Source organism: Salvelinus namaycush, unplaced genomic scaffold (assembly GCF_016432855.1).
Source record: "Salvelinus namaycush isolate Seneca unplaced genomic scaffold, SaNama_1.0 Scaffold134, whole genome shotgun sequence".
In the NCBI taxonomy this organism is placed as follows: Eukaryota; Metazoa; Chordata; class Actinopteri; order Salmoniformes; family Salmonidae; genus Salvelinus; species Salvelinus namaycush.
In genome coordinates, this window is record NW_024058053.1 from 359,712 (window position 1) to 378,627 (window position 18,916).

General features: G+C 41.0%; 1 protein-coding gene across 1 annotated transcript; it reads right to left on the bottom strand.

Moving 5' to 3' along the window:
• Window positions 1–8,421: 8,421 nt before the first annotated feature.
• Window positions 8,422–10,941, bottom strand: LOC120036465 (piggyBac transposable element-derived protein 4-like). The gene is made up of 3 exons (XM_038982905.1): window positions 10,899–10,941; window positions 9,123–10,120; window positions 8,422–8,585 (listed from the first exon to the last, which is right to left on the bottom strand). Exons 1-3 carry the CDS (start codon window positions 10,931–10,933, stop codon window positions 8,422–8,424), a joined length of 1,197 nt encoding a protein of 398 aa, XP_038838833.1. The 5' UTR covers window positions 10,934–10,941.
• Between the last annotated feature and the right edge of the window lie 7,975 nt (window positions 10,942–18,916).

The window sequence follows — 18,916 nt, forward strand, 5'->3', positions numbered from 1 at the left end:
GGATGTGATGCATTTGTTCCGTTGTTTACATTTGCAATGTTGGCCCACTGATGATTTAATGAAATGAAAATGTTCACAGACTCTGTAATGCAAAATGTTAATTGTATGTGTCCACATATCTGAGTATGTGACTTGTGGTGGATGAATCAGAATTAGTTGGGTAACATAGATAATTAAGATGTCTTATCTGCATAATATGCTGATGTGATATACTTGTTATTAGAATGTATCCCTTCGGACTCTGGTGATGGCAGTTGCACTTCTTCCCTCAGTTGGGTGCTCAGTCACCTGGGGCCCAGAGAGGGGAGAGGTCAGGCTTGTCTTTCACATGTCCCTGGTGCTATGCAGAATATCAGGAAGGGAAGAGGACAGGAGGGAACATTGTCTTCATATGTGAATGTATCTGTTAAACTATGTGAAGGGATGGTGTGATTAATGGGGAACCAATTACTGGTTTCCACAATGTCTGTGCGCAAGTCACTCCCTCCTTTGGCATTGGGGGGAGGTGTATGGCAGTGTCTGGAACCATTGTATGTCCTCTCTGATGTTGCACTTATCCTGGGATAGTGTATGACCTAGAGGCTCACTCCCCTCAGTGAGCTTGTCCAGGAGTGGGGTCAAGAAGGGGTTTTACTTGAGATGGGAGTATCTAGAGTTGACAATTGAGTTATGCCATTGGATGAGTTGGTGTTTTTGTGATATGAAGTACCAGGAACGAGATTAGAACCTCGTCTTAGGGACCAAACTGAACGATAAATTATAGCGAATGCTATCTGGCTACGGGATACTCCTTTCTCATTATAAAGTCTCACTTTGTGAACTGTTCCTAATATCTGTGGTTTGTTATGTCGACTAGGGGGGTGGATCTTTGCTATAAAATATTTCAGTAGCCATTGTGTTGCCACTCTCAACGGCTCATTAGAAATAGTGAATTGTTGAAAGTCATTGCAAAGATCTTATTATTAAAGATGTAGTTTAAGTATAACTCTGATTGGTGTGTGAAGTTTTTAAGTATAACTCTGATTGGTGTGTGAAGTTTGTCTCTCCTCATTTGGTAATACAGAAATTAACCACCACAGACGAACCTTGTGAAACTGACCTATTATAATCTCCTGTTCCTGGGAGTATCATCCTGCGTTGCAAACCAGCTGCCCCTGCGTCTTTGTATGAATAAAGTCCCTCCCAGGAACAGGAAACTATAAAGATATGTGCTCATCACCCAATGCTTCAGGAATTCAGACTGTCTACACTGCGCTGTGTAACTGTTATTCTCTCTGAGCTCAGAAATAAAGAATCTTGGTTTGACTTGGACTCCAGCAGATCCTTATTTTATAATATCCACCACAACTCTCCCACGGATTGCTGTTTCATCATTGTCTCAAAGAAGAGTTCCTCGTTCCACTTTCCTGGGTGCAAGCTTCCACTGGTTGAATAAACGTTTCCACGTCATTTCAACAAAACACCTTTTGTTTCATGGACTTGCAACCTAAATCCAATGACAGGTGACATTTTATGTTGATTTCATGTTGAATTGACTTTAGTTGACGACTCAAAGAAATGTAAATAGAAACTAGATGTTGAACTGACGTTTGTGCCTAGTGGGCTGGTTTGAATAAGCGGCAGGTGTTGGATCAATATCCACCTTAGTAGCTAAGTTTCCATGTAATTTGCAACAGATGTTCATGTGAATATTCTAAAATCTGCATTACACAATATATGCATTTTTCCACAAGAAATGTTTTTATCAGACAGACTTATTGCTGATCAAAGGCTTTACGAGACCAAAAAATACTTTTGCTGTTGAATTCCCATGTGCCGAATGGAAAAATACAAGTTAAAACCTCTTTGGGATAGGGGGGCGCTGTTTTCACTTTGTAAAAAATCGTTCCCAAATTAAACTGCCTCGTACTCAATTCTTGCTCGTACAATATACATATTATTATTACTATTGGATAGAAACCACTCTCAGGTTTCTAAAACCGTTTGAATTATATCTGTGAGTAAAACAGAACTCATTTTGCAGCAAACTTCCTGTCAGAAAGTGAAAAATCTGAAATCGAGGCTCTGTTCCAGGGCCTCCCTATTCATTTGCTTGAAATCTATGGATAAACATGCACTTCATACGCCTTCACCTAGATGTCAATAGGCAGTGAGAGGTGAAATGGAGTGTATAGCTTGATCTGAGGTCAAAAGAGAGCTCTTGGAATGACATGACCCCAATTTCCTTTGTTCAGGAAGGCGCGGGAAGGAACTCTGGATTGCCTTCTGAAAAGCTTTCGTTATAGACGGCTAATATCTCCGGCTTTGATTTTATTTGATAAATGTGATAATATCATCGTAAAGTATGTTTTTTTCAATATAGTTTTATCAGATTATTGAAAGTTTATCGGGAGTTTTGGCGTTTTCCGTTCTCTGCGTTTGGTGACGATGGACAGCTTCGCGCCACTTGGCTAGCTTTGGTTGCTAATTCGACAGACGAAGAGGACATTCTAAATCCAAACAACGATTATTCTGGACAAAGGACCCCTTGTACAAGATTCTGATGGAAGCTCAGCAAAAGTAGGACCCATTTATGATGTTATTTCGTATTTCTGTCAAATGTTTAGTATTATTTTCCGCCCTGATTTTTGGCGCTGTCTCGCTATAACGTAAGCTGTATGTCGTACTAAAGTAATTTTTAGAATTCTAACACGGCGATTGCATTAAGAACTAGTGTATCTATCATTTGCTGTACAACATGTATTTTTTAGTAAAGTTTATTATGAGTTATTTGGTCAGAATAGGTGAGTGTCAGAAATATATCCGGAGATTCTGTAAAAAAGTTGCATCGTTTTCACAATGTATAACCACAGATTTCAGCTCTAAATATGCACATTTTCGAACAAAACATAAGTGTATTGTATAACCTGATGTTATAGGACTGTCATCTGATGAAGCTTGTCAAGGTTAGTGAAAAATTATATATCTTTTGCTGGTTTTTTGCGATCGCTAACTTTTGCTGCTGATAAATGGGTTGTGTTTTTGGCTATTGTGGTAAGCTAATATAATGCTATATTGTGTTTTCGCTGTAAAACACTTAAATAATCTGAAATATTGGCTGGATTCACAAGATGTTTGTCTTTCATTTGCTGTACACCATGTATTTTTCATAAATGTTTTATGAGTATTTAGGTATTTCACGTTGGTCTCTGTAATTGTTCTAGCTGCTTCGGTGCTATTTGTGATTGTAGCTGCAATGTAAAACTATGATTTATACCTGAAATATGCACATTTTTCGAACAAAACATAGATTTATTGTATAACATGTTATAAGACTGTCATCTGATGAAGTTGTTTCTTGGTTAGTTTGGTTGGTTCTTGGTTAGTTTGGTTGGTTTTGTGCAAGCTACCTGTGCTGTGAAAGAAATGTCTGTGCTTTTTTGTATTTGGTGGTGAGCTAACATAAATATACGTGGTGTTTTCGCTGTAAAACATTTAAAAAATCGGACATGTTGGCTGGATTCACAAGATGTTTCTTTCATTTGCTGTATTGGACTTGTTAATGTGTGAAAGCTAAATATTTCGGAAAAATATTTTTTGAATTTCGCGCGCTGCCTTTTCAGTGGAATGTGGGCGGGGTTCTATCTGATGTCATAATACACCCCTCTGATAATCAAGTGATATTTGGAATGTCTGAGTAGTTCTATCTGATGTCATAATACACCCCTCTGATAATCAAGTGATATTTGGAATGTCTGAGTAGTTCTATATGATGTCATAATACATCCATCTGATAATCAAGTGATATTTGGAATGTCTGAGTAGTTCTATCTGATGTCATAATACACCCCTCTGATAATCAAGTGATATTTGGAATGTCTGAGTAGTTCTATATGATGTCATAATACATCCATCTGATAATCAAGTGATATTTGGAATGTCTGAGTAGTTCTATCTGATGTCATAATACACCCCTCTGATAGTGATACATTTGCTCCATTGTTTCCATGTCAGTTGGTTTCCCACTCTGATGATTTATATCTGACAGAGGGGCTTTAAAGGAATAGTATGGTGACATCTTAGCGGGGCTTTAAATAAATAGGATTATTCATTAATTTAATACTCCTATAGCAACAATACACTGCAGCTTTGACATCAAGAAGAGATTGGGCTGATGGGTGTTGGTGCTACTATACAGGTAAGGCTGTCCAATATGAATGTGAATGTTCAATCCACACAATAGGTTGATCAGTAGCCAGTTAGCTAGCTGCTACGTTTTTAGCAACACAACTCGCTATCAACAAAGTCAAAATGCCCTCCAGGCCTGGTGGTGGCAGCAGTGTACTACATCAACTGTTTACCAGAGCTTCCTGAGGGGAAACAATTAGGCTGTATATAGCTTGATTTTGGAGCCAGCAGCATACCACCCTACTTCCCACAGCTGGCTTGCTTCTGAAGCTAAACAGGGTTGGTCCTGGTTGGTTATGCAAACATTTGTCTATTAGATTATGTTTATCATTAAGAATATTGTTTTATTTCTAAATGGTCACGCCTTGCTTTGGTCATGTGTTCTCTTATGGGTCAATCATTTTAATTGGAACATAGCAATTATGGTCTCTCCTCAATCACTTCCAGTGCCTTTGGAAAGTATTCAGATTGGGGACATTGCCTTGTGTCGGTTGCCATCTTTCAGATGGGACGTTAAACGGGTGTCATGACTCTCTGTGGTCACTAAAGATCCCATTGCACTTATCATAAGAGTAGGGGTGTTAACTCTGGTGTCCTGGATTAATTCCCAATCTGGCCCTCATTCCATCATGGTCACCTAATCATCCCCAGTTTACAATTTGGCTCATGCATCCTCCCTTCTCTCCCCTGTAACTATTCCCCAGGTTGTTGCTTTAAATGAGAATGTGTTCTCAGTTGACTTACCTTGTTAAATAAATAATAATCATGTTTCCATCCAAAGTTTATTAATTAGGATATATACAAATATGATGATGTCATAGTGAATTCATGACATGTGAATGAACAAGCCTTTTCATACTTTATAACATGGCTATATACAATGCCTTCAGAAAGTATTCAGACCCCTTGACTTTTTCCACATTTTGTTACGTTACAGCCTGTGTATTAAATACTTTTTTCCCTCTCATCAATCTACACACAATATCCCATAATGACAAAACAAAACAGGTCTTTAGAAATTGTTGTTAATTTATTAAAAACTGAAAAATAACATTTACATAAGTATTCAGACGCTTTACTCAGTACTTTGTCGAAGGACCTTTGGCAGCGATTACAGCATTGAGTCTTCTTGGGTATGACGCTACAAGCTTGGCACACCTGTATTTGGGGAGTTTCTCCCATTCTTTTCTGCAGATTCTCTCAAGCTCTGTCAGGTTGGATGGGGAGCGTCGCTGCACAGCTATTTTCAGGTCTCTCCAGAGATGTTAGATCGGGTTCAAGTCCGGGCTCTGGCTCGGCCACTCAAGGACATTCAGAGACCAGAGACTTGACCCGAAGCCACTACTGCATTGTCTGAGCGCTTTGGAGCAGGTTTTCATCAAGGATCTCTCTCTACTTTGCTCTGTTCATCTTTCCCTTGATCCTGACTAATCTCCTAGTCCCTGCTGCTGAAAACATCCCCACAGCATGACGCTGCCACCACCATGCTTCACCCTAGGGATGGTGCCAGGTTTCCTCCAGACGTGACGCTTGGCATTCAGGCCAAAGAGTTCAATCTTGGTTTCATCAGACCAGAGAATCTGGTTTCTCATGGTCTGAAAGTCCTTTTGGTGCCTTTTGGCAAACTCCAAGTGGGCTGTCATGTGCATTTTACTGAGGAGTGACTTCCGTCAGGCCACTCTACCATAAAGGCTTGATTGGTGGAGAGGTGGAGAGATAGTTGTCCTTCTGGAAGGTTCTCCCATTTCCACAGAGGAACTCTAGAGCTCTGTCAGAGTGACCATCGGATTCTTGGTCACCTCCCTGACCAAGGTCCATCTCCCCCGACTGCTCAGTTTGGCCGTGCCGCAAGCTCTAGGAAGAGTCTTGGTGGTTCCAAACTTCTTCCATTTTAGAATGATGGAGGCCACTCTGTTCTTTGGGACCTCCAATGCGGCAGAAACGTGTTGGTACCCTTCCCAAGATCTGTGCCTCGACCCAATCCTGTCTCGGAGCTCTACAGACAATTCCTTCTACCTCATGGCTTGGTTTTTACTCTGACAGTCTCATAATAAAGGGTCTGAATACTTACTGTTATGTAAAGAAGGTATATTTTTTATCTTTAAATGTTTCTATAAACCTGTTTTTCCTTTGTCATTTAAATGTTTTATATTTAACTTGGCAAGTCAGTTAAGAACAAATTCTTATTTACAATGACGGCCTACCGCTGAACAGTGCCTTGTTCAGGGTCAGAACAACAGATTTTTACCTTGTCAGCTCTGGGATTCGATCCATCAACCTTTTGGTTACTAGCCCAATGCTTTAACCAATAGGCTACCTGCCGCCCCAAATGATGGGCTATTGTGTGTAGTTTGCTGAATATATAAATATATTTTTTACATCCATTTTCAAATAAGGCTGTAACGTAACAAAATGTGGAAAAAGTCATGGTGTCTGAATACTTTCCGAAGGCACTGAACAAACATCACATTGAATATTCACCTCACTTTTGAAAAGCTCCATGAGGAAGAAAGGATTCCCAGATGATCTTTTAGATGTTCTGTCTTCAGGATGTTCTGGGTTGATGTCTGTTGGAGAGGGGAGGGGCAGTTGAGTGAGCTGGGGCCTTTTATTGCCCTTCCTCTGGGAGCCTGTCAGCTGTGTCATGATGAGAGAGTGAGAGAGGACCTACCCTACCTCTGGGAGCCTGTCAGCTGTGACATGATGAGAGAGAGTGAGAGAGGACCTACCCTACCTCTGGGAGCCTGTCAGCTGTGACATGATGAGAGAGAGTGAGAGAGGACCTACCCTTCCTCTGGGAGCCTGTCAGCTGTGACATGATGAGAGAGAGTGAGAGAGGACCTACCCTTCCTCTGGGAGCCTGTCAGCTGTGACATGATGAGAGAGAGTGAGAGAGGACCTACCTGTAAGATATATTGTGCTGTAAACGTACTTCTATTTGAAGAGGTTTTTGACCATTCAGGGACCTAATCTCAAACACTCATGAAAACATGAAAAAAATATTGTCCACACAAAAGATAGAATTTGGTAATAAAAAATATTATATTATTAGTTATATGCATGAAAATAAAGATGTTTAAAAAATGTGACATTTTGGAGAGGTTTTTGCAGACTATATGAGAGGCCTAAGCCTTGTAATGAAAACATGTCTATAAAGAATGACTGGTATTAGATATCAGCTCCATTTTTGCGGCACATGTTGACAAGATGTTGGGGAATCACTGGAGAGGAATGTTGACCAACTGAACATCTCAGTGTACAGTTCAATAAACACAATAGGCATTTTGTTACATTTCAGTCTTCTGTTATGTATTTAAAGTGTCATATTGGGATGCAAACTCAAATATGAATACATTTAAACTATATCTGACATGGTACTGGTGTCTTCTTTTTAAAGCCCATAACCATGTGTGTGATGTGTAAACAAAAAAGGGCACCCCCCATAAAAAGATCCTGCTACAGAAAGCTGCACAATATGTTGAGTAAAGTATTTTGCTTACCATGACTATATCCAACCCAACTCCATGTGTTTCCACTATCATGTATCCTACCATGACTATATCCAACCCAACTCCATGTGTTGCCACTATCATGTATCCTACCATGACTATATCAAACCCAGCTCCATGTGTTTTCCACTATCATGTATCCTACCATTACTATATCCAACCCAACTCCATGTGTTGCCACTATCATGTATCCTACCATGACTATATCCAACCCTACTCCATGTGTTGCCACTATCATGTATCCTACCATGACTATATCCAACCCTACTCCATGTGTTGCCACTATCATGTATCCTATCATGACTATATCAAACCCAACTCCATGTGTTGCCACTATCATGTATCCTACTTGGCTGAAGCTTTGATCCAGTGGAAGAAGTATTGAGGAGCAGGGAGGTTAAAGGTCACTTCAGGACACAGCTGTTACTCTACACTATCCCTAGATAATCCAGTAATAAGAGAACATTTATACATTATTTAGGGCTCTATAACATCTCTATCTATATATAACATCTCTATCAATTATTATTATTATTTTTTTACCCAATTCCATTTTCTCCGTTTAGGTTTTCCAGGTTTCTGATTTGTCCCTGTTTTTCTGCTTTTTGCTCTAAATCACACTGTTAATAGAAAACTACTGCAGCATAAATACTGGAGGGGTCAGGAGACACTGTGGCCCCATCCGATGAGACCCCCGGACAGGGCCAAACAGGAAGGATATAACCCCACCCACTTTGCCAAAGCTCTACACAATATTCTGCTGCTGATGCCAGATGCCATAGCAGTCTCTTTCTGATGTAAAGCAGAGGGTCACCGAGCATGTGGTGCAGGTGATGGGGGACTTCATCTTGCAAACAACACAGCAACGCCTCCATGCTGTGCCCTTTTGGCCCTTAGGCACATCCATGCCTGCACAAATATATTTGGGCAGATGAACACTTGTGGCAGGAGCAGAAGGGACAGGGTGTGGTGCAGTGGTGCTGTAGCCAGCAAGCTCCTTGATGAGCTGCTCTCTGAAGGCTTTCTGTGAGAGGAAGGGCTTTCCACAGCTCTTAGCCATTTCCTTGTGTAGGATGAATGCATTCACCACAGCAATGTCGACGAAATGATAGAAGAAGGTCTTGTACCATTTCATTGTCTTATGCAGAACATTGTAATAGCCTATCAGCGCATCTGATAGGTCCACACCTCCCATGCTCTTGTTGTAGTCCTTTACTGCAGCTGGAATGGGGACATTTTTGGTGGTCCATACCCCGTCCTTCACACGCCTGACAACATGATCCCCATTGAAGGACTTGTGGATTGTTGTGCACATCACCACCTCTCTGGTATCCATCCACTTTACAAAAAGCAGGCCATCTTCACGGATCCATCGCATGGTCCCCCGCTCAGCCTGCTTAGGCATGTCGTTCACCTTCGTCTTCGGAAAGCCCACCCTGTTGGTACGAATGGTGCCACAAGCCCACACTTCCCGCTTCCTAAGGTCTGCAAACAGGGTAGGGCTTGTGTAGAAGTTATCCACAAAAAGTTTGTAGCCCTTCCCTAGCAGTTGAAAATCCAATAACTCCATTACAGAGTCATAGCCAAGTCCCTTACCGGTAGCAAAACTGTTCCTCCCCTCATAGACAAAAAAATTGCATGTGTAGGCACACACAGAATCAGCCAACACAAACAGCTTGTAACCCCACTTGGTTGGTTTGTTTCGCATGTATTGTTTGAGGCCAATTCTGGCCTTTGAGGCTACCATCCTCTCATCGATTGACACGTTCTGGGCTGGCTGAAAGTACGTCTTGCAGGCCTCAACAATACTGGAGTAGAGAGGTTTTATTTTGCACAGTCTATCAAACGTTGCTGTGCCTCTCTTCTTGTCATTCTCTTCATCAACCTTTGGGTCACTGATATGAAGCGCCTGTGAAAGAACCAGAAACCTTTTGCAGGACATAACAGTCATGGGGAAAGGCAGTTGGTAGAGTGATGACGTTTTCCAGTAGTCCGTCAGGCTTTTCAGCTTCACCAGCCCCATGTAGATGACCAGTGAAAGGTAGCAGAAAAAGTCTGACATGGATATGGGCTTCCATGCTACCTTTTTGCCTGCCTGCTTCTTCTTCCCATACTTATTCGTGTTAGACACGAGCGAATCTACAACGGATTGTGTGAAAAACAACTGAAAAAGCTGAAGGGGGCTGTAAGTTGTGGTCGAGTTCACCTGAGGTCCTGGCTTCCTTTTCGGCCGAAAAGTTGGTTGGGGTGGCTCCACATCATCTTCTAGGACAGTGTGCCAACGCCCTTCTGTCCCTTTGTTAGCAGGTGGCACACTTCCCCTCTTCCGCTTCTTTGTCGGTGCCTTCACACCTGTAGATGGCCCAGAGACAGCAGGGGTCCAGCTGGATGAACAAGTTGGCGCTGGGGGCGGCGCTGGGGGCTCCCAGTCGGAATCAGTGCCACTGTGAATGAAAATGTTCAGTTAGAATAGTTTCACATATGAGCCCTGTATCAACAGGTATAATAAACATATACTGTTCAAAACAATAAAGGGAACACTTAAACAACACAATGTAACTCCAAGTCAATCACTTCTGTGAAATCAAACTGTCCACTTAGGAAGCAACACTGATTGACAATAAATTTCACATGCTGTTGTGCAAATGGAATAGACAAAAGGTGGAAATTATAGGCAATTAGCAAGACACCCCCAATAAAGGAATGGTTCTGCAGGTGGTGACCACAGACCACTTCTCAGTTCCTATGCTTCCTGGCTGATGTTTTGGTCACTTTTGAATGCTGGCGGTGCTTTCACTCTAGTGGTAGCATGAGACGGAGTCTACAACCCACACAAGTGGCTCAGGTAGTGCAGCTCATCCAGGATGGCACATCAATGCGAGCTGTGGCAAAAAGGTTTGCTGTGTCTGTCAGCGTAGTGTCCAGAGCATGGAGGCGCTACCAGGAGACAGGCCAGTACATCAGGAGACGTGGAGGAGGCCGTAGGAGGGCAACAACCCAGCAGCAGGACCGCTACCTCCGCCTTTGTGCAAGGAGGAGCAATGCCAGAGCCCTGCAAAATGACCTCCAGCAGGCCACAAATGTGCATGTGTCTGCAATAAAGTGTTCCCTTTATTTTTTTGAGCAGTGTATATATAAATAAATAAAAATAAAAAATAAAATGAATATGCGACCATTTAAACAACTGCATTAGCATGAGAAGCAAAAACCTATTTTACTTACTGGTCTAAAAGTGGATCTTTTCCTTCCAAAAACATTTCTTCCGCGCTGGAATCATAACTGTGGTCACTCACAGAGTCCTCATCCATTCCTTCTGTGTCACTCTCCTGGTCAATTTCTGCAATAATATCATCAAAATGTGTATACTTGGACTGAGATTTAGCTTTTCCACTCTTAGTAGCCATGTTTAACTTTTCAGATTTGAGAAGTTTGTAGAAGAGAAGGAACTGCTGTGAAACGTAAACTACAGTGCGTCCTGTTTCCTTTCACCAGAGAATGAACTCTGTTGTGCACAGCTCTAGCATGATGGCTGTTTGTCCTACAAACGGCGTTCACATACTGCTGGAAAGCCCAGCTCATTGGCTATCTAGCTAGGTTTCAAAACGATAGGTGGTCATTGGACCAAGACCCTTTATGGGCTAATTCAGGTGTTGTATAGCCAATACGTAATGTAGAATGATGAAACGAGATTCTGAGGATTGCACAAAAACCAAACTTGACCGCGTTAAACAACGTTTAGCCAATTAGATTTCATAAAATTGTTTTGTTGCAAGTTGAAAGAGTCGGAATCCATGCAGAATGCTGTTTCCAACATGGATCGTGTTAGGATATACACTACCGTTCAAAAGTTCGGGGTCACTTAGAAATGTCTTTTTGCCAATTAAAATCACATTAAATTGATCGTAAATACAGTGTAGACATTGTTAATGTTGTAAATGACTATTGTAGCTGGAAATGGCTGATTATTTGTGGATTATAGAGGCCCATTATTATCTACAGAGGATCATTATCAGCAACCATCATTCCTGTGTTCCAATGGCACGTTGTGTTAGCTAATCCAAGTTTATCATTTAAAAGGCTAATTGACCACTAGAAAACCCTTTTGCAATTATGTTAGCACAGCTGAAAACTGTTGTTCTGATTAAAGTATATAAATAAAAATGGCCTTCTTTAGACTAGTTGAGTATCTGGAACATCAGCATTTGTGGGTTCGATTACAAGCTCAAAATGGCAAGAAACAAAGAACTTTCTTCTGAAACTTGTCAGTCTATTCTGGTTCTGAGAAATGAAGGCTATTCCATGCGAGAAATTGCCAAGAAACTGAAGATCTCGTAAAAAGCTGTGTACTACTCCCTTCACACAGCAGCACAAACTGGCGCTAACCAGAATAGAAAAAGGAGTGGGAGGCCCCGGTGCACAACTGAGCAAGAGTACAAGTACATTAGAGTGTCTAGTTTGAGAAACAGACGCCTCACAAGTCCTCAACTTGCAGCTTCATTAAATAGTACCCACAAAACACCAGTCTCAACGTCCACAGTGAAGAGGCGACTCCGGGATGCTGGCCTTCTAGGGGTGCCTTTTGCATCCCTTTGATATAAGTATACATTATGCTCCAATATTGCATTTTAAAAGCCTGTTGTATTAGATGAGGGGAACTTTTATACAGACCACATGGAGAGTTCAATACATCTAATTGAAAAGTCCCAAAAATATATGTACCAATGGCAGATTGCCCCTTCAACAATTCCTACAGTACAGAACAACATATTCAAGTGTAGAACTTCAGTAGAATGCCCCTTAAAAACCACACATCAGTTCAACAACAGTTTGTGCCCCTGTTTTTAAGACAATACTCACTGGTGTTAATCTGATATTCTGTCTCCCCCTTTTTCACTCCCAAAACGTCTTCCTTCTTCACCTTTATTGAAATAGCATCCTCTTCCTCTCTAAAACGTTCTTCCTCTGTTTCCTCTATAACATCCTCTCCTTCTTCCACGACATTGTTCAGTCCCAGAGCTTTTTTCTGCATACAGCAGACCTCCTCTTCTTTAGCAGGGGATGAGTAGTTTAGTGAACTCATGATCAGGGATGTTAGCTAGCTAGCTAGTTAGCATTAGCGACTAGCCTAGTGCTAGGCTCAGTATCAATATTTAACAAGTTTGCAAATTGAACAAGCAAATTAGGTTAAAGTTAACCAGTTGATACGTCAACTGAACTGCGTTTACAACACTGAGATTAGCAAATGTACATTAACATGGTCCAAAGCGTCAATCTTTCAATGTTATGTTGGCTAGCAAGCTACCGAGGTGGTTGAAAGAGTAGCCGTGTTGTTGTTCCTGAAGAAGCGCCCCGTCCAGTAAATTATACGTCACGCAAGAAGCATCAAATGAAAGACGCACTTCGCCATCTGCTGGCTGGAGTGGGTAACGCAGTTTGGAAACAATAGTTACTACACTTTTTGAATTGGAAAGAACGTCATAATAATTTAACAATAAGCTGATATATTTTCTCTTACGTCTTACAAATAAAACCGTCCTGTACACAGACGTAGAAGCTTAATATGAATATGTAGATGCTTAATAAATACTTATATGAATAGGTAGTGTTTTAATACACATTTGCTCTGTTCATTTTTCACATTAGTTTTTATCTAGATGTGACGGTACTTTTACCTTAAAGCCACGCTCTTTAAGATACAAATCATCCTGTAAACCAGGGGTGGGCAACTCCAGTCCTCGGGGGCCTGATTGGTGTCACACTTTTTCTCCCCTCCCTAGCAAACACAGCTGATTAATCAAACTGCATTCTAAACTGAAGATCATGAATTGTTGATTATTGGAGTCAGGTGTGTTAGCTGGGGCAAAACTGTGACACTAATCAGGCCCTCGAGGACTGGAATTTCCCAACCCCGCTCTAAACAATAGAGCAAATGCATCACATTCAAATAGCACTTGATTATCTGTAGTGCTATACACTGAGTCTGCAAAACATTAAGAACACCTGCTCTTTCCATGACATAAACTGACCAGGTGAATACAGGTGAAAGCTATGATCCCAAGTTAAATCCACTTCAATCAGTGTAGATGAAGGGGGGAGACAGGTTAAATAAGGATTTTTAAGCCTTGAGACAAATGAGACATGGATTGTGTATGTGTGCTATTCAGTGGGTGAATGGGCAAGACAGAATATTTAAGTGTCTTTGAACAGGGGATGGTAGTAGGTGCCAGGTGCACCGGTTTTGTGTCAAGAACTGCAAAGTTGCTGGGTTTTTCCAGCTCAACAGTTTCCCATGTTACCAAGAATGGTCCACCACCCAAACAGTGGTGGTCAGTGCCGTTTAAGATGAGGCAGGACGATTTGTTTATTCATGAGCATGGCCTTAATTTTATTACACCATATTAGATGACTGTCATTCATATTCCATTCACCCTGTTCAATGTAACGCAATAGGTTTAGGCTACTACATGATACTAACATTTCCCCTATACCCATCTTGAGATTGCTACAACATAGCCTATAAATTAAAGTTTACAATGTAGGTGCACACAGGTCGAGAGCAAATTTGAGGTGACAGACAGTGAAACATGGACAGACAGTGACACATTCAATACCGCCTTGCACACTCTTGCCTGCATCTAGCTGATCTAGGTTAGTCCAACAGTTGCAAACGAGAGTTTCTATTGGACAAATTCAGGTATGTTTTATCTCCGTTTTTGTTCCGTTTAAGAAATGTTTTTCAACAACAATCGGAGGAATGTGTGGTCTGTCATGAAGTTTAAGTAGCCTATATTTGATGTGATATATTCCTTTCGAGACAGGATTGTGTCACGGATCTGGGGAAGTGGACCAAAGCATTTCTGCAGCATTGCAGGTCCCAAAACACACAAGGGCCTCGATCATTCTTAAAAGGAAGTAGTTTGGAACCACCAAGACCCACCAAGACTCTTCGGAGGAGAAGGGCCTTGGTCAGGGAGGTGACCAAGAACCCGATGGTCACTCTGACAGAGCTCAAGAGTTCCTCTGTGGAGATGGGAGAACCTTCCAGAAGGACAACCATCTCTGCAGCACTCCACCAATCAGGCCTTTATGGTAAAGTAGCCAGATGGAAGCCGCTCCTCAGTAAAAGGCACATGACAGCCCACTTGTAGTTTGCCAAAAGGCACCCAAAAGGACTCTCAGACCATGAGAAACCAAGATTCTTTAGTCTGATGAAACCAAGATTGAACTCTTTGGCCTGAATTCCAAGCGTCACGTCTGGAGGAAACCTGGCATCATTCCTACGGTGAAGCAAAGTGGTGGCAGCATCATGCTGTGGGGATGTTTTTCAGCGGCAGGGACTGGGAGACTCGTCAGGATCGAGGGAAAGATGAACGGAGCAAAGTACAGAGAGATCCTTGATGAAACCTGCACCAGAGCGCTCAGGACCTCAGACTGGGACAAAGGTTCACCTTCCAACAGGACAACAACCCTAAGCACATAGCCAAGACAAAGCTGAAGTGGCTTCGGGACAAGTCTAGGAATGTCCTTGAGTGGCCCAGACAAAGCCCAGACTTGAACCTGATCGAACATCTCTGGAGAGACCTGAAAATAGGTGTGCAGCAATGCTCCCAATCCAACCTGACAGAGCTTGAGAGGATCTGCAGAGAATGAGAGAAACTCCCCAAATACAGGTGTGCCAAGCTTGTAGCGTCATAACCAAGAAGACTCGAGGCTGAAAATTAGGAAAATAATTAGGCTGTATATAGCTTGATTAAACACGTTTCCATTCAAAGTTTTTATGTGAATAAAGTCATAACGTATAAACTTCTCACGACAGATGTGATGGAAACAGGTTTTCAGAAGACTGAGTTGATGATAAGTCTTGGAAAGCCATTCTGGGTGTGTCTTTTGCGTAAACATTTGTGTGATTGTCCCTCAGAAAAATTAAAACCCTGTTCCATAAAACCTGAACTTTAGTCACTGTTACTAGTCATCTACCACCCCAGTACTCCACCCTGTATTCTAGTCAAGGCTCATCCTATATAACTTCTGCTGTTCACACCTTTTATATTCATATACGCTACATAATGTCTATACACAACATCATATTTTTTTTATTTCACCTTGGATTTAACCAGGTAGGCAAGTTGAGAACAAGTTCTCATTTACAACTGCGACCTGGCCAAGATAAAGCAAAGCAGTCTGACACATACAACCACACAGAGTTACACATGGAGTAAAACAAACATACAGTCAATAATACAGTAGAAAAATAAGTCTATATACATGTGAGCAAGTGAGGTGAGATAAGGGAGGTGAAGGCAAAACAAAAAAAAATGCAATAAATATACATTGTAACAAACGGTATATATTTATATTCCGGACTCTGACATAATCGTTCTACTATTTCTATATTTCTTCATCCTTGAAATAAATTGTGGGGGATTTGCATGTATTGTTTTGTTTAGATATTACTGCACTGTTTCACTACACCTGCGATATCAGAGAAATATGTGTATAGGAACCAATAACATTTAATTTGATCTGTGGTCGAGGGGTTGCAGACAACAGATGGTGTTTATGGTGGAGAGGTACTGTGGACTCAGTGGAGAGGCATCCCAGCCACTTCGCAGTGTTGACATAACAACAATACACGGGACGAGACCGTAATGACAATACACGGGGCGAGGACCCGTTACGACAAGACACGGGACGAGACCCGTAACGACAATACACGGGACGAGACCCTTAAAGACAATACACGGGACGAGACCCGTAACGACAATACACGACGAGACCTGTAACGACAATACACGGGACGAGACCCGTAACAACAATACACGGGACCAGACCCGTAACGACAATACATGGGACTAGACCCGTAACAACAATACATGGGACCAGACCCGTAACGACATTACACGGAACCAGACCCGTAACGACAATACACGGGACGAGACCCGTAATGACAATACACGGGACGAGACCCGTAACGACAATACACGGGACGAGACCCTTAAAGACAATACACGGGACGAGACCCGTAATGACAATACACGGGACGAGACCCGTAATGACAATACTTGGGACGAGACCCAAAATGACAATACACGGGACGAGACCCGTAATGACAATACAAAAAAACTAAGTATATCTTGTTTTATAGATTGCACAAAAATAATTAATGATTGAAGTGTATGTACCTTGTATGGTGTATCTGATGTTAAGCTGTCTTTAAAAAAAACATATTTATGAGTTAGTTCATTAAGATGCTGAGTTGGTGTTTTAGGCTGGGTTTCTGTATAGACATGAAGCTGTCTTTAAAAAAACCATATTGATGAGGTAGTTCATTAAGATGCTGAGTTTGAGTTTTAGGCTGGGTTTCTGTCTAGACGTTAAGCTGTCTTTTAAAAAACATATTGATGAGTTAGTTCATTAAGATGCTTGATTGAGTATTAGTTCTGGGTTTCTGTATAGACATGAAGCTGTCTTTAAAAAACCATATTGATGAGTTAGTTAATTAAGATGCTGAGTTGGGGTTTTAGGCTGGGTTTCTGTCTAGATGTTAAGCTGTCTTTTAAAAAACATATTGATGAGTTAGTTCATTAAGATGCTGAGTTTAAAAAGGGTCTTCTATAGAAATAAGTCAGGCCTCTTGCTTAATAGTACAAAGCAGATCATTCAATCGATGTTCTTACTGGTCCTAGACTATGGTGACATCATCTATATGAATACAGCTGCCACTTCATTAAAGCCATTAGATGCATTTGACCATAATGCACTTTGTTTTATTCTGAGTACAGGTTCAGTACACCTCCCTGCATTCTCCATCAGGAAGTAGGCTGACCCTCTTTGTGGTCACGTAGGTCCATTCATTGCTCTCTTTGCATTTATAAATCTCTTTGACAGTAACTCCCTCTGTAGCTAACATCTACAATAACCATTAGAGGTAAGAGTTGGTGTTATCAGACACAGTCTCAGGGATGGCTAGCTCTGGGAATTCCTTTGGTCTGTACAGAGTTAGGTAAATCAGCTCTTTGCACCTTACTTGTGGAATAATCTCCAAACTTCTCTAAAAGTTGATGTTTTGGTGACTCTGGGTTAATTCAGACTGCTGATTGAGGACCGGTTACAATTTACTTAAAACCTTTAAAGGAGTTCATGAAACCATTCAGTCATGGATGTATGTAAACATATTTACCAGGTATTGCTTGTTACAGAAGACTACTGTTGTACATTGAATAGCCATTTATCACTATTACACCTCCTTGATGTGATGGTTTTCTATGTCTGTACATAGTGTGAATAGTGGTTTCCAAAAAGTTATTTCTCCCTAAACCAGAATGTTAAATGACCTTTATGATCTGTTGTACCACTATTACTTTGGGGTTCTAATCCCCCTCTGTCAACATCCACACTGTGAACACCACATCTGTAACATTCATGAACCTTCACTATCTTCATCCCTAAACTAGCAACATAACTATTGTCTATTGTTATTCTCAATGACCTTCCTGGCCATATGAAAGTCTTGCTAAATACAATGTTGGCACCAGTTTTTTATGTCTTTGGTTATGCAAACATTTGTTTATTATATTATATTTTCTCATTAAGAATAATATTGTTTTAATTCTATATGGGTCACGCCTTGCTTTGGTCAGGTGTTCTCTTATGGGTCAATAATTTTAATTCGAATATAGCAATGATGCTCTCTCCTCAACCACTTCCAGTGCCTTTGGAAAGTATTCAGACCCCTTGACGTTGTCCACATTTTGTTATGATAGTCTTATTCTAAAATGGATTAAATAAAACTATTTCCTCAGAAATCTACACACAATACCCCATAATGATAAAGCGATAAAAGACTTTTAGACATTTTAGAAAATGTATTAAAAACAAAAAACATACATCTTATTTACATAAGTTTTCAGACCCTTTGCTCTGATACTCGGAATTGAGCTCAGATGCATGTTTCCATTGATCATCCTTGAGATATTTCTACAACTTGATTGGAGTCCACCTGTGGTAAATTAAATGATTATTGGGTATTGTGTGTCGATTGATGAGGAAAAATTTTAAGTAATACATTTTAGAATAAGCTGTAATGTAACAAAATGTGGAAAAAGTCAAGGGGTCTGAATACTTTCCGAATACACTGTACAAACATCACATTGAATATTCACCTCACTTTCAAAAATCTCCATGAGGAGGAAAGGATTCCCAGATGATCTTTTAGATGTTCTGTCTTCAGGATGTTCTGG